Source organism: Haliaeetus leucocephalus, unplaced genomic scaffold (assembly GCF_000737465.1).
Source record: "Haliaeetus leucocephalus isolate CR32 unplaced genomic scaffold, Haliaeetus_leucocephalus-4.0 Scaffold306, whole genome shotgun sequence".
NCBI lineage: Eukaryota > Metazoa > Chordata > Aves > Accipitriformes > Accipitridae > Haliaeetus > Haliaeetus leucocephalus.
The window spans coordinates 847,797-871,042 of NW_010972742.1; the positions used below are offsets into that span (position 1 = coordinate 847,797).

The 23,246-nt window shown below is 41.4% G+C and overlaps 1 protein-coding gene across 1 annotated transcript in view; it reads right to left on the reverse strand.

The window, feature by feature from the left end:
* CRB2 (crumbs family member 2) overlaps positions 1 to 16,007 on the reverse strand; it is a 40,323-nt gene extending 24,316 nt beyond the window's left edge. The window contains exons 1-4 of the mRNA XM_010570719.1: positions 15,817 to 16,007; positions 3,460 to 4,161; positions 956 to 1,151; positions 272 to 411 (exon numbers count right to left, since the gene is read on the reverse strand). Coding sequence (XP_010569021.1) covers positions 272 to 411; positions 956 to 1,151; positions 3,460 to 4,161; positions 15,817 to 15,889 — 1,111 coding nt within the window. The 5' untranslated portion in view covers positions 15,890 to 16,007. The remainder of the gene's footprint in view (positions 1 to 271; positions 412 to 955; positions 1,152 to 3,459; positions 4,162 to 15,816) is intronic.
* Positions 16,008 to 23,246: the final 7,239 nt, after the last annotated feature.

The following is a 23,246-nucleotide window of genomic DNA, read 5'->3' on the forward strand; positions in this document are numbered from 1 at the left end:
AAAACCACATGATGCAAAAAGGCAGAAAAGAGAAAGACAGTTTTATGGTTGAGAATCGGGACGCATTTCCCAGCAATGAGGTCAACTGGATCTTGAGATGGCCTGTAAAGGGCAGCAGTGGCAGCCTCACTGTTTCAGACAATGAAAAAAATCACACTGGACCATGCTGTATGATTATTAATTCTTTACTACTTCAACACAGCAGTTTAGCACATGATCTCCATTGCAGTGTGCCTACATGCCAGCATAGCAAAATAGATTTCTAACCTACCTGGCCAGCAGGCACAGCTGTAGTTTTTGATTCCCTCCACGCATGTGGCACTGTTCAGACAGGGTTCAGAGGCACACTCCAGGATATCCAACTCACAGTGGTCCCCCTCAAAGCCTGTGTCACTGCAGTCACAACGGTAGCTGTGGGGCAGCAAAACAGAGCAATGCATAAGCTTTTAATTTGACTGCAAAGCCCAGTATGAGGAAAGAGCAAATGGAGCTAAGCTGTCAGTCCTCATACCCACTTGTGGGGCAGAGGAAAAAGACAGTTCCATCTGCACAGACAGGCCACACTAAAGACAGAGGAGACAACCCTCAGCAGCCTTTGAGTTCACACCTTACCTTCAAAAAGGTAAATTCAGACATACAGGTCTGTTCTCAGCAGTTGTGTTTGCTGTTCATGCTCTGCAAATCACTTCCCTTTGTATCTGATATGTCAGCTGGAAGCAATAACGGGAATCTTTTCCTACCTTCCTTTATGCATCCTAGGACTTCTACTGGGAGGGGTCTTCTCACTTATTGCCATGAATCACTCTCAGTTACTGCCACTGGGACCACCGGGATGTACATTTAAACTAAATCCAACTCCCCTCACAGATTTCCAGTCTAATTTTCACAAGTTACACTAAATAGACCTTTAGGTCAGTGCTGGTATCTAATTGACCAAACAACACTGATTTCTTACCTGTTAATGAGGTCATGACATGTCCCATTGTGCTGGCATGGTTGGCTCACACATTCATTAATATCCACCTCACAGTGGATTCCTTGGTAACCTGGTGCACAGGTGCAGGTGTAGAACCCAACATGATCATTGCACAAGGCCCCATTCTGGCAAGGGTCTGAATCACATTCATCTATTTCAGCATCACAGTTCATACCTTTGTTACAAAACAGAGAAATATCTGTGTTATAAATCCAGAAAAGTGTATCTGTACTGCCTGGACTTCTGAGCTGGAATCACAAAAGCCATGTTATCAACCCAAACTGGCTAGCATAGTGACGTGTTCTAATTTTGCCATAAGAATATCGGGAGCTTGTGAACGGCATGTGATTCTTACAAATTAGGACCTTTAATTTTTTTTTTTTCAAACAAAATTATTTTGTCTAAACTTTTGGATTTTAGTCTTCTATCAAAATTAGAAATAGTTTCCAGTATTTGCAAAGCTTTAGTCTCTTTCATTCAGGTTTGCTGAAGCAGCCAATCAGTCAGCACTTCACAAATAATATCCATTTTCTGAGTAAGCCATAAAATCTTGATCTTACACACAGTTCTTAAAAAATCTAATGATAGCTGTTTTGGTTTGGGATCCTTTGAGGGCAGGGAGGACAGGGATGGGAAGAGAAGAATCACACTGCTAGTCAGTGTTATTTAAACTTTTATACACGATATAGCTCTTACAGTTTTAGTTAGACATGGTACTCTTCGCTTGTGTTGCGTTGCTATTAATCAGATCCAGTGTTCTACATCAGAGGCAGTTGCATTTTGGGTATGGGAAAAGTGATCTCTACCTGCTTCTCCAAAACATTGTTCCATTTGTTTAAATAATATTTGTAACTTGCTTTGAGATACCTAGAAAAAAAGCATTAAAGCAGTGCAAAATGCTAATTACAGTGATACTAGGTATTAGTAAGTCATTTTATCATGAAATGCTATTAAAAGTTAGGTGTTAGCTCCAATACTACTAGTCAAGAATAACAGCAAGTCACGCATTTTTGGTCCAAAGTCTCAACTTTCCCTGACAGAATAAGGCCTCCTGCGTGACTTCTATGCAACTATCTTGTCATACTATATTCCACCTCTTTGAGTTGTCCATGGCCTGGCATCACCTCCAAACTTTAGTCATTACAGTGGCACCTGCCAATCCATCTAATCTCCCTTTCTTGGCAAAGGCTCACCACATAGTGGACATGACCATCCTAATCCTGATGGAATGTGGGCCCCCTAATCTGCTGGTTCAAACCCGTCAATACCCACGCAAAATCTCCTTCACCCAAATTCCAGCTGCAAGCACCAGGAAACAACCTGGCCTTGCTAGCCAATGGTGCTAGAACCTCTGGAAGAAGCACTAGATCATAAGGCAAAACCTCGTATTTGACATCAGAATAACCTGGAGCACAACAAGATCCTCCAGCTGCCTGTGTCATTTTATCACTTCCTTGGCACGGGAATCCCACAATCCTGAATTGAGGATTCAGCATAAAGATAAAAAAGAAACTGATTTGCAAAGACAATTATGCTTGATACTCAAAATCAGCAGTAATCTTAAGGCCTGCACAGAAATTCTGGGGTTCTTCTTCTTCATCTCTGTTCATTTTTATCAGAGAGTGAGTCAGCATCAAGGACTGCATTCCTGATGTTGTAACTTCTCCTCATTCCACTGGTAATCAGCAGCATTCCTTCGCAGCAAACTAACTCTTTAAACACTTCAGTCTGTGACAACAACGAACACTGAGAAAGTTCATGTGCTAGGTGGTACCAGGCAGACGTGGACACAGTACAATTGCATTCCACTCTGATAAGCAGGGCTGGAGAAAGGAGAAACCCCCACTGCCTCCCTCACAAATAACTCACAGGTGTAGATTACTCTCTGAGTCATCATTAGCACAGATGCACAAAAAAAAGAGATACTTAAGTCACATGCCAAAAGACATTCACCAGGCATGAAAGAATTGGAGAAGATATCTCCAACTAAAAGCCACTTTATTCCAGAAAGACTACTTCCCTCAGAAACCCTGCAGAACAGGACAAAGAACTGCAAGCCAGATAGGCAGAGATAAGGTATACCTGGAAATACTATGTATACATATTTCCTGATAATAAATCTCTTTTCTTGTATATCTCCCTTAATTTCATACTGAGAGCTAATCACATCTACTTTGTATCTAGTACTCAAGTCTCAGACAGTCCACCAACTTCCACTCTTAGATCCATGTCTCTCAATATCCACACCATCCATGGGAATCAAAGCCTCAACAAGAAGCCCTACACCATTATTGACACACAGTACCAAACACTCCAGAAATATCAGTCCTGCAACAGAGATTTAGTCTCATAGCTGTAAAACAACAGCTTCTCAGAACAGCTACTAACACTACAAGACACATCGGCAGCAGGCAAACTGTGGAACTACATGAACAGTGAGACATAACCCAACCACCCGGCTAGTACATGAGCATGAAAGGTACCTGTGTAGCCGGGGACGCACTTGCACAAATAGTGATCCATCTCATTCAGGCAGGTGCCATTGTTTTTACAGGGCCGGGATGCACACTCGTTGATGTCTATTTCACAGTTGTATCCTTGGAACCCAGGCACACAGAAACAGCTATACTCATTCACCCTGTCTCGGCAGATGGCTCCGTTCTGGCAGGGGCTGGAGGCGCACTCATCAATGTTGTCTCTGCAGTTGGCCCCGGTGAAGCCAGGCTGGCAGATGCAGGTATACTCCCCAGGACCCTCGACACATGTCCCGTTATTTAGGCAGGGGTGGCTAGAGCACAAAGAGCTTTCTGTTTGGCAGCCTTCTCCATTCAGTTCTGTTTGGCATTCACAGGTGTATCCATTTACACTATCTACACATTCAAAATGAGGATCTTTACAAGGGTTGCTCTCACACTCATTAATATTAATGTTACAATCAATACCTGTAAAGCCAGGCATACAGATGCATTCATATTGCAGGAGTCCTGGAGTCCTGTTGCAAATCCTACGGGCAGGACACTCATGTTTAATGCATGCGTCATAGAGGAGTTCACAGTTTATACCCATATAGGCTACAGGCTCCACAGGGCAGGTGCACTGGTAACCCCCTTCCAAATCCTTACAGCTGCCACCATTTTCACATGGGGATGAGGAACAGCTGCTACCATTTTCAGAGTATGAAGTTCCTGTTGAGAAAAGAGACTTTTTGTTAGTCAGTATTCATAGCCCTAAAGAAGAAAGTTCTTCTGCCAGTCACCACATACAACTCAGAGGTTGCCCACCTCAATTCCACACTGCAAGGGGCTGTTCTAGCTGTTAGCTGAGAAGGACACTGGAGAACCAAACATTTACAATAAAGAAGACAACACAATATGCCTTCATATGATGGCAATCAGGAATTTCTTGCTAACTCAGGTGACTAGTTTTAGGAGGCGCTCACAAACCAACTATTTTACCTGTGCTTATTCATCCCTGAGTCACTTTGAGAGCAGTGAAACATATCACCTTAAATCCATTCACAAGATGAACTTTGTGTAATATTCAATGACCCATTTCACTGACAGAGCACAGGACTTGTGCTTGGAAATCCAGAGGCAGACAGTATGTTTTAAGATATTGGCTGTGGCTTTTTATGTCCCAGCTCCTCCTTCTGAGGATACAATTTTTTTCTCAGATAATTCACTACCGGTTTGAAGATACTGCCATAAACAATCCAACCCAAACTCCAAACTGGCACATTTCACATAGTTTCTGATTACATCAAGCAACTCAAAGTTTGATAACCACTGGCAAGGCACCCTCGCCCCACAGGTTAGAAATGTAAATTCACAGAGCAGGAAATTTTTAGGTGTTATAAGAACAGCAAAGAAGAGCAGAGACTGATGAGATTCACTATACTGATGACATTTTTAGATCCAAACTCTTAGTATCTGCAGAGCCAAAACACCAGTGTAATATCTAAATACCAGCAACTACTGTTGAGACCAGATTGCCCTAAATCTGGGAGCATTTGGATGTGATCAATTTATTCGCACCCAGGCACAATGCCTTGTTGTCCCCAAAATGGCAGTGTTTAAAAGGCTCTTGCCCCATTAAGCAATTCCACCATCCAGAAATGTGATGGGACGTGCCCATGGGACTGCAAATTTAATGGATATAAATGAGATTATACAGGATACAGGATATAAAAAACAAAAAAGTGTTCAATTTAGATATTTGTCAAAGGAGCAGAATGGAAGAATAGGAGGAATCCTCATTTCTTTTCCAAAAGAAATTTCAAATTCACTTTGTGAAACAATCTGGTCAAAGGGCAGAACAGCCCAGGGGACAGGAGACAGTTGCCTTGATATTAGAATTAGGATATATGCCCTGGACTCAATGACTCAATTATACTTTCCAAAGGAAAAAAAAAACAGTATAAAGAGACAAAGGCAATGCAAACAGGGAACTTCTCCCTTCACAAAGGCAGCAGTCATTAGCCCCTCATCCCACTGTGGCTTTCTGATACTAGAGTTTTTTGTTCTGCTCCATTCCAGGATACATAGGAGAAAAGCTGTGGGGTAGAGATACCCCAGACTGATTCCTGCATAAGTGTTATGAAACATCCAAACTTGGAAGTAACTCTGCAAACAACTATATAGCAGATGTTTTGAAAATGTCTATGGCCACAAAGCAGAGATAAAGCTCATGAAATTGCAAATGGTATCTGAGAAATAGCTACTGCTTCTGGTGAGACAATCCTGACTTTGCCTACCATTGGAAGTCAGGCAATCACTAGCATTTAACCGTGTTTTTAGATGCCATTGTGTAAGCGGCTCTTTGCCCTTTTTGCTGTCTTCTGCACATAACTATGGGCCAGCTTGTGACAGAAATCAGTCCCTGGGAAACTCCACAAAACTGCAGGTGGAGATTGGGCAGTTACTCTGACACTAACCACAGCTCCCCATCCTCGGCCTTCACTGCATTACTACTAGTTGAGAAATGTTGTTTTAACATGCCATGCTCCATGCTAAGGATTTGCCAGGATCACACAACACAGCATCACTTCTCAGCTGACCCTACACATTCTCTCATTCGTGCCATCATTATCCCAGCCCATTTTGGTATGTTTGCCTTGCTTTGGTGCACCTTCTACACACCCAGCAGTTAATCTGTGTCAGTGGTTTTCTATCAACTCGTTGCCCTATCAGCTTCTCAGTCTCTTTGTACCTGAAGGTGGAGGCATCCGACTTCAGGGCCTGAAAGGGATTTATAGGAGACTGGTTTACAAAAGCCTGCCCCTGCTCTGACCTCCTTCAAATTCCTCCCACCAAAAGACTGTAGTGTTTCTAAGTCTTCTTTTAAGAGGCAGTGTTGATGGGGAAGGGAGGGTGCTCAGGGATTTAGACAGCCCTTTCTCTTCCCAGCATCATCTCTACAGCCCACCCCTCCCTTCCTCTCTCATGTGATGCTGGGGAGAGTTGCTGAGCATTGCACTGTCCAGCAATCTCATTATTCTGCCATCAACCCTTTTATTCTCAGATTCCCAGTCAGGCAGAAAACAAGGATGACGGAATCTGCCTGGAATCTCTGTAGCAATTAAGAGTGGGAGCCCAGGAAACTATTTGCAAAAGAGCTTTACTAGGCAGGAGATATGCGCCTTTGTACGCTTAATGAGTAACCAGTCCCAGCCTGCACTTTCCACAGGCCAGGAACACAGTCTATGGTAAAAAAGAGACCAAGTCCACTGCATGTTCAGAATGACTTTTCCGACTTGCAGCAGGCTCCATCTGCAAAGAAATTCACATTTCAACAGAATCACCAAGCACTGCTACTGTAGACAGGCTGAAGTAATTTCAAAGGCTACATGCATAGTTTTCTGCTTCCATTTTAAGAAGACAGTCTAAATGCCTCTTGCAAATAAAGATAAACATCAAATCCCTTTGCTATTTCCTGTCTTTTCCAAAGTTCTTTCGCAACAGACATACCTTTTTGTACCTTCTCTATTTTGGTTCATCATATAACTGCAATGCTCAACTATCTGTATTAGTCATTATGCCTGTCCATTACAAAAAGATTTGGTGACAAATGTACCGCCCCGTTGTCACACACAAACTTGCAGACTCAACAGGGCTGAACTACAGACAGATACCAAGTCAAGCAAATACAAAGCTTCACTAAAAAGCCAGGAGGCCCTTTTGGCTTACCAAAGAACAGCAATAGAGTAATAGGGAGAACTCCAATCTCCTCTAAACTCACTATGATCATGAACAATAGCAGTGGTTAACTAGTTAAGTGTACTCATAATCTGTGGTGAATGACTAGTTAGGTACAGGACTGCATAGAGAAAAGCCGAATTCCTGCATTGTTACTGTATTAGTTTTAGCTACTTTCTATGACCAAATGTTAACCTTAGTTACGTCTAAAAGTGATGACTTCAGCAGAACCTCATTTTGGAGGAAAATGTTCCTTTTTTGGAACAAACATCCTGAAGTAACACAGCATTGCTCATAAGGCATGCATGGAGCAGGCTGAGAAGACTGCAGTGTAAATCACAAGAAATGAAACAACATCTATGTAACTTCAAATTATTCTGTGAACTGCAGCTTGCAGAAAATTACCCAGTGTTTGCCCTACTCAGTAGAGGTTACAGGTGTGCTAACAACACTAACTCCAAGATTATATCTTATACTCCCCTGTATTTAGCACGCCTATACTAATACTGGAATATTTCCCAAGGACAAAACATGCCCCTGTGTAAATATAAGTATAGCCCTAATGTTCATTCAGTGGCAGTGCTAAACTTCTGGCTAAATAATTCCACAGATGAGACACTAATTCAAAACAGAATTTGTTACAGAGTGATGTCAGAAAGGGGGATTTCAGCAGTGAGAAGTGAGTACAACACTCGTGACATTGCCAGGAAGTTAAACACAGGGCCTGCAAGAATTCAGTGTACTAAATAGGTATCAAAGACTTAGACTACCACCTAGCTTGAGAAAGAACACATACTTTTTTAGCTCTAGTTTTGTTATTTTCATCCATCAGTCCTAGGGCATACAATAATTCCTCTCAATTTTGGAATAGATTATTATATGAATGTGAATAGCATACAAATATGCACCAAATGCTAATAAGCAAAATAAGTAAACTATATTTTCCTGCTGCACAATATACCAACCATGAAAACATTTAATTCAGACTATGCTGTTTCATGAAAATGGTGAAAATCAGGTCAAAGAAGTCACTGAAAGACAAGAGTTTATAGTTTTCCACAAAAGTAGTTGATGCTGGATTAACAATGACATTCAGGATTTTCCTTTACGTTTCACAAGAATAATATGAATCAGTAATGTCTATAAATGAAAAAAACATTAAAAAATACATTACAGTCATACAATCCTACAACCCTACTCTGAAATGAAACTGGAGAAGCCTACAGTTTCTTTGAAGAATATGTTCCAGGCATTTAGGGGTGGATTAGGAGGAACTTCAAAGGCTAACAGAGTTGCATATAAAGCATTCATTGAGCTCTGTCAGGACAGGTCTGGTTTTACACTTTAAAGGTAGCTGACAAGGATTTTCCCTAAAAGATGAGGTTTGTGACCTTTTTTATCACTTCAAGGCAAACAAGCTACATTACTAGGCTTTGTTTTAATAACTGGCTTTAATAATTTTATACTTTATACCTTTACTAAATGATTTTGTCAAAGGGCAGTTGCAACAGTGGGTTTTCTAGCCAACAAAAAGAGAAATAAGAAATTAATAAGATGCTGGGCAATCCGAGATACCCCTGGTAGTAGTTCACTCTCTCTCTCCCAGAGAGTCCTGAGGAATATCTTACTTCAGCTAACCAGGACAAGATGCTGTTGCGCTGCACTGGCAGAAATAGTTGTGGGAACTGATAAAGACGGTGCGGGAGGAGGAGGCTCTCAAAGAGCTGTAGCAAGGTTTCTGTCCTTCTCTTCAGAAAACAAACAAAACCCCTCAACTTTTTTCTCCGTTATCTCACACATGTTCTGAAATCTCAGTGGTAATCTCCCCCACAACATGAGTTGCATTGAAGTAACTTCTTTCACGGCCACCCCTCTCCCTCCTGACATAATGTTAGCAGAAGGTTTTATTATAGACCAATTATGAGTTGCTAAAACAGGACAAAGAGCTTCAGTCATTTTATTACTTCACCACTTGTGACATGCTGTTTTAGCATTACTCACTGGCTTCTAGTTTTTGTTTTGCTTTTCACAAGTTTGTTTTTGAAAAGTCTTGGGAAACCATGAGAGAGGATGGATGCCTTCAGGCTGGGATACACCTGACCTCATGGAAGATGCTCAGTGGAACATCTTGAATATCTCATCATGAATATCTCTCTCTCTCACTTTAATTTTAGCAGCTTAATTTGTTGATTCCCAAGGTCCCCTTAATTGTCACCCTTTTTATGCACATGGTACCTGAAGTTTCTAACTCCTCACACTGGCTTGACTGATAACTACCTTAAAGGTGCTCTTAATGATCACTTAAAATTCCAACAGGGAAGTGGCATGCATCGGGGTTATCAGCCCAGAGATTACCTTGTTTCTTTCATACTGAAGGACAATTTTAACAATCGATTGTTTTTTTTTCTTAAAATTATAATTAGTGTGTTATTCAAATGGAACAATATAATCTCCACAAACACAAAAAAATTATAAGCAGAGTCAGCGGTACTAACTGAAAATACCCATCTCTGTATACCTGTTCATGCATGTGCACTGCACTCAGAATACATTTTCATCTTTCCACTATCTCCTGTGTACAATGTCTCAGCAAAATGCTCACAATCACAAACACAACTGCCAGAAGAGTCAGGATGCCACAATATTATTTCCTGGCCTAGCAAAAACTTAATGTGAGCTTGGGCAAGCCAGTTCCACTTTGTGTATCAGTTTGCCCAACTTAAAAAATAGTTACAGGTAGTTCACAAGTGTCCCGTAAGATGAAATTATTCAAAGCCTTTAATACTTTACATTAAAGGTATTACAGAATTAGGAGTTTAGATTTTTGCAGTCTCTATAACATGGAGGTGCTTTATTTCAGCATGTAATATAAATACTACAACTGCCTAGCAAAAGAAAAGACAATTAAAGAAAAGGGTGTATTTAATTTCTGGATTCCCACCGACAATATGAAATATATTTCCTCAAGTTCTAAGCTCTGAAAACTTGCCCAATCTTACACATTCCAGCTGTGGCTTTGATCATTCCTAGATGCCCAAATCATCTCAGGAAGCAGAGAATACCTAGGAGGAGAAGGTAGGCTCTAAAGTGGTATAGGATGTCAGATTGGGCACTTTACCCAGACTAATTACGGGAACATTACTGATAAAAGGAATTGTGTCTTTCCTGTCTTTGAGTCAATCAGAAGTGAGGCTTTCGGAGACAACAGGATGACAAAAGGGTGAGAATCAGGTCTGCATATGTCCAACTTTTCTCATCCCTTCAGCTTCTCTCTCTCAGAAAATCAGCACAATTCGCATTACCCACAGTCCAGTTTAAAAAAACAAAGACAAAAAAACAGAGGATGTAAAATACCAGACTGAAGCTGCAATGCTTTTAAGGGGTAACCAAGCTACACGTATGCCCAACAGTGTTTCCCCATGACATGAACTGAGCAGAGTAAAGGGATGTGCACTCTTCTCCTCAAGAACCTATTACTGTGAAGGATTGCCAAACAGAGGAGAAAAAAGTTTACACACTGCATCTCCTAGTGTAGCACTTTGTTTTCTGTTAAACAAGTTGCAACAGACAGGATTCTGGCATATTATCCTCCTGTTTTAGTGATATACTTTGGGAAAACACTGCTTCATGCTTACAAGTATTTATTTATGTTTCCAAAATTATGACCCAGTCATGATGTATTAAGTACCTTTTGTGCATGGATTTGTTATCGAGTTTCTTGACTTTCATGTTATTTTAAATCTTGCTCCCTATGACTATCACCTTTTACAAAAACGCACTGCAGGCTTGTGAAGAAAGAGGCTTCCTTCAGGTGTATTTCACCTGCCCTACTCACTACAACAACTGGAAAGAAGACAATTTACAATCAAGAGGGGAGAACAGCAGGCTTTCCAGCAGCAGCCTCCAACTGCACTGCAGTAATAACTCAGCTAGAGGAATCTTCAAGTGCCTAAACCATGAATGCTCAAAACCCCAGCCTGATGCAATTTTTACCAGTCAGGCTGTGCTCCTGCTGATCAACCCAGCACATTTCCTGCTAGAGAAAGATACTGAGGCCAAGGGTAGAAAGGGAATCCCTCCACCTGAAGTATCAGAGTAACACAACTACTAAATAAACTCTGAATAAAGGAATGGAAATAGTTATGTCTCCATGACAACAGAAAGGCATGTGCTTATATTAGTAAATCCCTGCTGACCTCTGCTGATCTTTCCCTGTCCTGGTCAGTGTAAGGGATTAGTGAAAGGGTACACACCCTGGCCTGTACCCAGGATCCACACACCAGGAAGGAAGACTGGACAGGTCTGAAAAGGGGTTTTCATGCTGTTCACCCTCTCTCTTCCCCACCCTTGCTAACTTCGGAAGGATAGCATATCTGCTATGGAAGGTAATGACAGAATAAAATCAAATCCTTCTTTAGGAAGTACCTTCAGTGTACTTGTCCAGGGAGCGTACAAGGCCTTTTTAGGCAGCTTTACACATCCTAGGGCTTTACAAGCCCCATTTCCTTCTTGACACAGAGAGATTAAACCCTTTCTTCTCAGACCTGAGCAAAGCACCTGCTCCTAGTAATACTAGCATCAGAAAACAAGGTCCTGAAATTCTCTGAGACTGCTGACAAGCTTATGACATGCTAACAATTGGCACTGATTTTTCACCTAGCCTTAATTATTCCTTAACCTGTATTCCTTGTCCTGTTTAACACGGTAATGGGCATCTTTTGACAGCTACTTTAACGGTGGGCCTTTCTAGTCAACATCAGAAAATGGGATGTGGGCATAGGAAACTTTCCCAAATCCCAATGTTTGGTCACAGCTACTAAGCCCCTGAGCTGCAGCAGTTCACTACCTCTGCCAGCCATCAGGAGAAGCTCTGTTGAAGGAGCTTGCTCCCACTTACCAGCTGCTACCTCTCCCCCAACCACTTCCCATCAGCTTTTGTCTGAATTTCCTGGTCTCATGCTCAGTTGCTGTCACCATTAGGATCAGGTATATTCAATTCCCCTCAAGATCCTGGTGCCCAGAGTCAAGTTCTTCCTCTGCATTTTTCCATAGCAACTATTTAATTTTTTTTGTTGTTGTGCAAATAGTATAGAAGGGAGAAATTATACTTCAGTGAAAACGCAGGCTGAGATACTATTTGCTGGCTGAATCTAAACATCATCGTTATCATCTCAGGTTATCAGCTTATCAGATCTGACAATCTCTGTGAAGCAAGACATGACACTATGACAAAAACCTCAAAATAAAGATTAGATAAGCAAAAAGCAGGTAGTACCTCTAAGACAATACTGAATAAATGGCCCAGCAAGATGCTAGGGATCCTAGCAATGCCTAGAGCATCTTTTAGAAGAGTCATTTTTAAAAAAGCCTTAATATTCATGCCTTTGATATATCTTGTAGATTTTGGTAGATTAAGCACACAAGCCCAGTATCTTAGCCAACTACCAATTTGACTGCTAATTTAAAAACCTCTAGTGAAGTCCCTGCACACAGTTCAGATTGCAGTTTTTCCTATCCAAAGTTTTAGATGGATATTGTGCATTCATCACTTCCCAGCCTACTTAGGTTGTTTTTTGTTGTTACTGGAGACCAGCAGGTTCCAGACCACAACATTTGCATGCTAGGTTTTTGGTGTGACAGAGCTTTTTTATGTCAGAGATATGTACACAGTCTACCAGTATTCATAAAGAATTTATAAAGGCCTAGACCGCTAGACTTTCATTAAGACAGGCATAAGAAGATGTGGCTCAGTTTCCTCTTGTGAAATATGCATAATATTTACACCCTCGAAGAAGCAGAACCCGATTCCTGGCTCTCTCCCACCCAGCTTGCCCAGTGAATTGCTAAATGGTGCCAAACGGTGGGCAGCAATTCACAGGGCTCGGCAGTGCCAATATTACGGCCAGAGGCATTAACAGCATTAATCAGAAATACCACTTCAGGGAATTAAATTTACTCTTAACACAGAACAAGCAGTCAGCTAGCTCGTTTTCATTATTTATTCACTGCCTTAACACAGATTTGAAGATGTAACTCCTATTATCACGCTTCTAGAACTTGAAGAAAGACAGGAGCTATAAATCCATGTTTTATGATAGTATTGCATATATTGCCACAGTAGCTCTTTGATCTTCTGTGCTTATGACACCCCCGTATTTTCCCTTAATACATACTCCTCCAAGCTGACCTTCACGGTTTACACATTCTCTGATCTCTCAGCCATTTCAACAGATCAAACACTGAGACAGGGGGGTTCCTGTGTAGTCAGTTAACCAGATTGAGTCACAAGCTTTAATTTCCAATTCTTATTTAAGTATAACTGACAATCAACAAAACAGCTGAAAAGATTGTATTTCTTTGTTTCCACATTTTGAAGCAAGTAAGATTTATGTCCAAGCTAATCTCAAGAGCTTGCATTAGAGCAGATAGCAAACTGCCAGAAAAAAGGTTTGTCTGCACATGTTCTCTCTCAATAGGCGTCCAAAGCATTTTCCAGGCCAAAGGTATGTGAATTACTGTGCTCATTCTGGCTAGAGTTGTGGGAAAAGAAATGAGCAGACACTCATTCTGCCCTCCAGAATCTCCTTTAGAACACAACAAATAAAGCTGAGAGCTATTCTGCCCACTACACGCACAGCAGCAGTAAAACTGGAGTCACATGCAGAGTCTGTACCACTGTCCCTCTGGAGTTTATTTTAAACAATTGGAGATAGCATGGATCTGGGTGCAGGATGGTCTTATGGTTACAGCTTGCAACAGGCCACCTGGATAATCAGAATTTCCTCAAAAATTTTGAACAAATAACTTAGCCACCCTGTGCTTCAATGACATTTAGACTCAGTCAATTAGAAATAAAAAAAAAAGTAGTCATATGTCTCACAAGGGCAAGAAAAGGCATTTCCTTATGGCCTTAAAATTCTACAAGTACTACATAAAATGCCACCATTCACTACAGTTAAAATCTGGCAGAATTCCCCCTGCAAAACAGGAGCAGGTGGAAAGACTATGGAAACTACTGCTTCCCTTGAGCTTTGCTGGCTATATCAAGATGTGTCATTCACCTGCACTCCAAAAGAAAACAATGTTCTCAGTAAATCACTGTTCCAAAGAAGAGCTTTACCCAAGAATGAAAAGCTGTCAGTGCAACGGTCAAACAGCACGAATTCTCAGAAACATGCCAGCTCTCTGGCAGACACATACCAAGCAATTCCGTATATGCAATGGGCCTTCCTTCTGCACAATACAAAGCCACCATAACTGCCTCACACTCCAAACCAGTAGCTATGGTTACTAGATACAAAAGACAGTCCTGCTGCTTCCCTGTGGCCAGAGGAATTCCAGGCACTTGGAGCGAATGCACCAGACAAAGAAGCTGGTACAAGGAAGAGGAAAAAAAAAAAAAAAAAAATCAGACAAAAATCAAAACATATTTTGACTTTCATATTCATAGTCTGAGGTGATCAGAGCAAAGGAAATTTAGGGAGGCTTCAGAGGGGAAGAAACTGTTGGGGAATCAAAGGAAAAGCTGAAAACTTTCTCCAACTCTCAAAAATTACATAAACATCACCCACTAATGAGAGAAAATGCTAAATGCAGTGTTCAGCAGATATTAGCAGAGAAAAGGCACTTTGACTGTATTTTCTGCATGTTCTCCATATTTTACCTCCACTTCATGTCATTGATCATTCCTGTCCTAGCTCAGTGGAAACCAAACAGGACTTTTATATACAGATACTGGCCTGGCAGTGCTGAGGAGAGGATAAGGAGGTCGGTTCAATCCCAATCATACTTTCCAGTAAAAGGTTGGACATGTTCCTGACATGACCTTATAATCCCTAGATGACTAAAACAGATGTCTAGGCCCAGCAGATCTCCAGGCACCCATTCCAGAAGAAACACAGAAATCTATTTTTCAGGGAGCATAAGAAATTGTATAAAAGGATGACTTCTGGAGCCCAAAGACATGTTAATGTGAACTTGAAGAATCCCAGTATACTCAAGTATATTCTTTGGCTATAAAATAAGTTTTCAATGTGGAAAAAATAAAACAAAACAAAAATCCCCATCAGTGTGATGGACTCTTTTGTTACCTCATCACTTCTTGCACTTTCAGGATGGATCTGCTTTCTTCAAAATTTCTAAGTAAGAATACTCATGTACTGTCGTCTTCTTCCACATTTTGTACCAAAGGTATCTGGCACTTCAACATATTAGTATATTCCCCTAGGTATACTTCTCTTTTGCCTAGATGTGCTTCTAAAGCATATAGAATGGAACTAAAGCTCTGTGTTTCTTCTGCATGGGCACAACCGTAAAATTCAGAACTTTTCAATGGAGAAAATGGTTACTATAATAGCTGAAAACTTATTACATGAAGTGCACACACTTATAGCTCTTGTGAATAAACGCATACATACATGTGCACAGGGAGAAAGAAGAAAGGAGACAAGAAATAAATAGAAGGAAAAACATATCCAGAATGAAATGCCTGTTTATCTTTCAGACAAGAAGTTTTCAGGCTTCAAATCTAACTGTGGGAGTGACATTTTGTTCAGTTACTTTTGCAATACAAGGGCAGGTCAGATTTGATCCAAAGTTACTGCATAGTAGCTGGGTAAGAATCAGGCACAGAAGACAAAAACTTACCCCAAAATAAGAGGAAAAGTGGCAGCAGGAGAGCAGCATTGTACACCCTGGAGGTAGTTTTCTTTAATTCCATGACAAGTCTAAGAGTGGCTGTTCTAAAAACCTCTGGGGAGAAACAGTACTTGGAAACTAGCAAATACCAGCTCTCCCCACATCACGGACTTTGGAGAATTCTCTCTACTACAGGCACTCGCTCCATGCTCTGCCGAATTGGGGACTAGCACTAACACAGTGGACAGAGTCCCTGTCCACTCTCAAATGCTTCACTCATGTTCCTGGAACAACAAGAAAACGCTGCCTGGATCGCACGGATTGAACTGCACAAGGCAAAGCAAGTCGGATTTACAGGCACAGCAGCGGGAGGGCTTACAGGCCCACGTGTGAAAAAACCCTAGGCTGTCAAAGGTAGTAAGAAATTGAAGAACTGGGAGATTCACCGTACAAGGCAAAAAAGGAAAAAGGACCCTGTGTGGTTTTTTGCTTTCTGTTTTTTGAACTCCCCCTATATAATGAAGAAAACAAACCTGGTGTCTCCTCCAGAGTGCGGCAGGAGCTCAGAATTGGCCTGGGGACTGAGGTGGCTGGGGGTCATTTCTAGGATGCAGGCTTCTGTATCACCTCATATTTACAAACAAATTTCAGATGAGGATCAATCACAATTTTCTGATAGAGGCTGCTTTGTTCAAAGAGAAAATAAGACAAAAGACAAAAGCACACTGTTAATCCCAAAGAGCAGAGTTAGTCCACATTAGCCTTTACTGCTATCTCTCATACATCACGACGTGTGTGAACCCACAAGACAAAATGTACGTGAGCCCTCTTCCCAACTAAGGGACAGTTATAGAGATCAACAGAAGTATCCATGTAACACAAGCACCAAATCACATCACCACCTTTAGATGCATGTGTTTAGTTTTAGAAATGGAAAAAATTATCAGTGTCCATTGTTTTATGAGAGTAACTGGAAAATGACAGAGCCCACACTCAGTTGTGACCTATTAAGTACCTCTAAATCCACATCACAATTGGATTAAATTAACCGTAATGAGAATTACGTAGATTGCCTCACCCTTCCACTAACAACTAAAAATAGAAGTCAGGTAAGATGCCATACAAATTCCTAGTTCAAACAAGAAATATGCAAGATAGCAAGGAATTGGTGCAGACAGACCTAGACTACACATGATGAAAACAACAGCAATCCTACAATGAGTAATTTATATTATCTCAGCATCCTTGCAGAGCAGACAGAGGTTGATTGGCCATGTGCAGGGAAATGGGATATTTACTGCATTGTTTTTACCTTCAGTGCAGAAAGCAGAACAGTCACAGCAAGAGCGTTTTCACCACCAAAACACTGCAATTCAGGAACAAATGGTTCATCTCACTATCCTGCCTTGGAATGCTCCGAAGATGATATATCATGTGTTATCAACCTTATCTGGACCACCCTGCCCCCACTTTCATCTCTGGTGTCTTCAGTCTGTTTTTTCAAGATCAGCCTCAGTATTAGTTTCTTGCCAGTTACCACAACCATCTGGAACTCATTTCTCTCTCTTTAGACTCTCATTTTGCTGTCAGGGGACGTAACCAAATGCAGACACGTGCAGAATCTTTCTGCTCAGAAATTTTTTGCCTCACCTGCGTGAATTATCCTCCTAACAACTCACCTTTTCCAAATCAAAGTAAATACCTATGAATCCATTGCGCAATTAACACTGCAGGAAAACACTGTTGTCCTTGACTGAATACAGCCACTTCTGTGAACCGACTAGTGCAACACTTCACAACGCTTGGGAAATAAAACTATCCATAGTAATTTATGGCTCATATGTCTACCTGAAGGACACGCTCAGCTTTCACAGAACAGAATTACTGTAACAAATCCCCACAGGTAAGAAAATGGATGTCCTCCCGCAGAGGCTTAGGTCTCATGCAGCTCTGCTGCTACTGCTGTGCTGTGTGGCCTGTGGCACCTCATACACCTGAAAGAGCCATTAGCTACTAAAGTCTTGTTACACACTAGCTAGACCCAGAAAAGAGCAAAACAGTTTAGCAGAGGCTGAACAATTTAAAAGCTCAAAGAGGAACATTTCTGGTGTCTCTCAGTACATTTGAGACAACGTCTCAAGCAGTAGCTTCTTGTGCTAGTGACTGAGTTTTACTCTGGAGTCTTCATTTGGTCTTTCTGTCAAGTTAATGTTGATGGGTTCGAACTGAACTGCTAACACGGCCAATGTGTCAATACTATTACACATGCAGGAATGCTATGAATGGTACCTTTCTGAAGGTACCATTTCATGCATTTGTCACAACAAGGTTTGGACTTGAGCAACCTGGGAAATGGCAGCAGTATATGGTTCTCAGCCAAAATCTTCCACAGACAGAGGTGAGACTCTCATGCCTGTGCCACACATTTTAAGTTCTGGGGTTGGAGCAGGTTACAAGGGATGATCCTCTTGAAAAAAGTGTTCATTTGTTCTCTGTGACCACTGTTAAATGCTAGCACACCCAAGTGGTCTGCCAGGTCTTATGGCTCGTTTAGTGTCACTCAAAACCCAAATTAATGGAGCCCGCATAGGTCAAGACATCCGACTTCCTTCTAATAATAAATAATACCTTAATCCAGTGTCTACCTGTGAGGATATTAGAATTTAATTTTTTCAACGTTCATGGTTGCAATTTGATGAGATTTTGCCAGCATAAATGGCAGACTATTTCTGTGCTGGACCATTGGGCATACAAAAGCCAATGTGGGTATTAACCAGCTTAGTCCAATTAAAGGACCCTAATGCAACTCTGTTAAGGCCCTGATTTGTTAGGCTTGACTACATTTCCAAAGAAAGAGCACAATTGGGTGGATTTGTTATCTAAAGCATAAGCTCCAAGTCCTTAGTCATCCTTGCTAAAGCCTTCCCCAAACTGGCCATGGTTTGTGCTACCTCCGCATTGCTGCAGTCCAACGTCAGTATAATCTGCTCTTTAACATAGTATTAAAACTAGAGCCAAAGGACACAGCTGCTTTCCTCTGTGTAACACTCATTACAAGAGACTTAAGGACAGCATAACAGCAAGGCTTCTATTCTCAGCCAGTAGGCAGGAAACTTTGCAAGCCGGAAATGCATGCCATGAAAATGGGGCAGCAGTAAGCAAGCTGGATTAAGAGAAAAGGGAGAGAGTAGGTCTGGGGTACTCAGCAGAACCTTTCTGTCTTCTTATTCTATACTTTTTTGTGTACTTTTCACAAAACAATCCTATACATTTTTGTACAAACAGTTCAGAATGAACTGCGCAGCAAAGTACCTAAGCAAAACAGTCTGCACTTTCCATTCAAAGAACAATGTACGCTTGCCAGAGTTTCACAATCTTTCCTCACACAGGGCTTAAAATAATCCTAATATTACAGATTGGATACTAGAGCTTAGACGTGTGATATGACTGCCTGTATCACAGACAGAAGCTGGTAAGAATAAAGGTATTCCTATCTCCTGTCATATGCACGTGTTGTAGCTGTCTCAGAGGAGAGAGCCTCACCTTCCCCCCTTACAGTTCTGGAATCTCATCACTGAATATAAATCTGCTTTTCTGAATTGAACAAGGCAAGCTAACAGCATCAAAAACTTCTGACATTTTTTCCCCAGCTTCGTCCTCTGAGGGTTATTAGACACAACCATAAACAAAGGAGTCCATACTAACAGTGCCTGCAGACTTGGACCTTGGGAAGTTGAGCTAGTAAAGAAACAAACTTCCAGTTGCACTCAAAAACAGTGTGCAAAAAATGACTGCTTCAGTACACTCTTTCGCTCCCAATCACTGCTTAAAACTGCCAGGTATATTTTTTAAAAGTTCAGCTTTTGGAATTTCAAGCCTACAGACTCACAGGCCAATTCTGTAAAGTGAAAAGTTCAAATACAATTTAGTGATGTAATGCTTGAGGGTTCCCTGGGATCCAATCTCTAACTCGAAATTGGCCCTTTCCTGTAATAACCAAAGTTATTGCCCTTAACATGCATCGTCACCACTTTTCCATCGGGCCACTAGATGTCCCTTCTGCACTGCGCAAATTCCAGCAAAGGCCATTGTGTGAAAACAGCAGAGTGGAAAAGAAATTCACGTATCACCAGTGCTACCAAACCAATGCAACTAGACACATCCTGAAATGCTGTAGGGCTGTGCCAAGCAGCATGCTGAACACTGTAAGACCTACTGCAACATCCACACATCAGAAGAGCCAAGGAAAAGTTTTGTCTGCAAGTCAAAACTTGAAGTTGCTATTAAAATCTGGTAAAATCACACAAAATTTCCAGTTTCAAGACATCCTATTCGCACTTCCTAGACACAATAAATTTAGTTTCCTATCGCTACTAATCAGAACTGCTGGCAAGGAAATCATGCTGCCTGATAAGAGTATTGAGCATATGACACTGGTCAGTCCTAGCTAATGGCAATGAAAGAATTGGCATGACAAGAAACACCAGAAAGGTTGCTATTTCTTGCTATGCAGTAACTCAATAGAGCAATGTAATGGATGGTCAGAGTTCTGACCCAGTCTCACTTTCCTGGAGCACAATAATCAATTTCATATAAAATTGTAGCGCTGAGGAAGAAGAGGGTTGGCAGTCCAGTAGGACAAAGTCATAATGAACATTTATTTATGAAAATTTCATAGGAAATATCTATGTGGGTTAAGACTGAATGTAGCATACAAATCCCATAGCTTAGGTTTGGGTCTAACTCTTCCCATACATGCAGCCCTGCAAGTCTGGCCATCGGGCGCCATCCTGTGGCAATGGACTCTCACTCCTGTGATGCACCAGCGACTGGCCTCAAATGCATGATTTATGTCAGTCACACAGCTACAAACAGCAAACGAAACCTCAGTGAAATCCTGCCTTAACTGAGAAACTGGGACAACAACAAATCCTCTTAAAAGAATATCACTTCTACAGAGAAATATCTTAAGCAGAATGTTTTTCTAATCAGTATCACCAGCAATGTCTCAGAAGACTCCTGTATTTGTCTGCAGACTGTGGGATGAGGGAACAAAATTGAAGCAGATTTGCCTGAAGTCTCAAATCACCTACTCTGCCTTGCAACACTGGCTGATTGTGCAGAGATCTTCACTACATGCCTCATTCCAAAAAAGAACAAGTTGTAAGAACCGTAACAAGGATATATAATACATGCATAGTACCTATAGCTTCCACTCCAGCATATAAGCCCATTCACAACATACGCTGACTAGGCTGTAGTAAAGATAGGGCCATACTTCTGCCAAGTTATCTCCAAAGGAAGTTACAGAAGTCAGGCTCTAACCACGTATGTACCCTTTGATCTATGTGAGACCCTGCTGGAGTGCTGCAGGTCAACTTTAAGCCCCTTTGATCCTCTTCCACTGCTTACAGCTGCCTCGGTGGAGGTGAATCCCTTCCAAGGGGCCTCTTTTGGCAGGCGGGAAGATGAGAATGTTGATCAGCTAACAGGAAGCAGCTAACAGTGTAAAAAAAGGTCTCAAGCAAGATTTTCTGCAGTAAAATGTTATAGCAGGAAGAAGGATGTGTCCAGTACATTGCCTGGATCTAAGAGTGTTTTGAAGTTGTGTTGACTATTGAGAGGCCTTTTTGCTGCTGTTCTTGTCAAAATGATCCAACATACTTCTAAATATCTCTTTTCGCTACGACTATCGCTGCTTAGAGGGAGCCTCTCAAGCCACTGGAGGGCAGTGCTGGGCAGTTTTCTGATCTACCAGCCTAAAAACAAGCTTTGAAAGGCAACCTTCTGAATTAGCATACGTTTGTTGGAAATGTCTGCGTTATTGGCAACCCTAGTGTCATGGTGGTGCCTAGGGCGCTTAGCAGGCTTCAGGGGAAAACTAAACGCTCAGCCAGAACCAAAGGAACCTACAATCGGAGCCAAAGTAAGGGAGCTATGCCCTGCAGCAGAGCCTGGGTGAAAGGAACCTTGTAATGCAAAAGTTTGCGCTCTGTGAAGGCCAAAACATGGGGGTGGGGGAAAAGGGAATTTTGGAAAAGCCCCCAGCTCAACCTGAAAAACAAACACATCTAGCTGCACCATGTGAGCTGTGTGTTCTGAAGCAGAGTCTAGCCTCCAATTCCTGTATATGACATCTATCTCTGCCATGGAAATGACACCTTTGAATACTGCATAAATCAGCAAGCTCTGCCTCATTTTCCTTCCAGATGTAATCTCTGTAGTGTCTCACAGACTTCATGCACACAGTCTGCTCTGTAATGAGGCCTCTGGGAAAAACTGGACATTCTTACCACAGTAGGTGGCAGGAAGTAAGATGGATGCAGACCACAAACATGCCAAATGTTGAGGAATGATTAATTTTCTCCAAGAAGCCAAAGATGCAGGGCTCGCTTTTGTGCATTTGCACCTTAATGAACACTCTATTCAATAAATACTCCTACTACATCCAAACCTAATCCAGGTAACTAAACAGACACATCTGTCAATATGAAGGCAAGGGATAACTGTACAGAAAGAGCCCTATGTTCAACTTCCTGACTCACAAGCTGGGGATATTGTCCAGCTACTTTCAATATCTTAGGCTTGTGACTTTCTAGGCCATGTTTCACACTAGTATTAGCATAACCTCTGACTGTGCCACAGTGACACAGAATAGCAAACATCTCCCAAGTTAACTTCTGTTCTAAGATTATTTCACAGACTGAAGCTCCTACGTGAGTCAATTGTTTCTTCTTCACAGATGCCCCAGAATAATGGCCTGACCTAAACTGGGTGTGCAAAAGTTGCTGGATCTGTTATCACTTCAATAAGAGGGTCTGGCAGCCTTGCAAGGATTACTGCAGCACATACTGGCATGTGAGCAGACATTTAATTTTGCTGAGATTCTAAATCCTGGTGTTTCCATTGCCATCCGTTTGTCAGATTGCTTAACAAACCTTTAAGAATGACAAATACAGATTTTTATATAATTGTTAACATTCAAGCTTGTTCTCATGGTCTTCAAATGGTGCTTCATCCCAATGTCAATAACACTGAAGTTGTTTCATAATTAGGACTTGAATAATTAACTTGTCACCACATTGGCAACAACTCTTCCAGACCTGCTTTGTATGTGTAGACCCCTCTTTAAAAAAATAAATATCATGTAAGTCAGGAAATTTAACTTAATAAGCATATATACTTGTACTCCTGACTGTTTTCTTCTGGCATAGAAAGGTTTCAATGATGACCAACTACATTACTACCACTTTGGCAGCACTAACGTCAGATCAGAACAATCTGAGCTGAGACACAATCCCATATTTAGTTAATGCTCCCATTCTCTATTAGTACTGCTGCATTGCTGCAAACTAAAATAAAAAATACCCTTGTTTGCTTCTAACTGCATAACTGGACCAGAGACAAGGGTAGGTGGTGGTTTTTAGGGCCTCAGCACT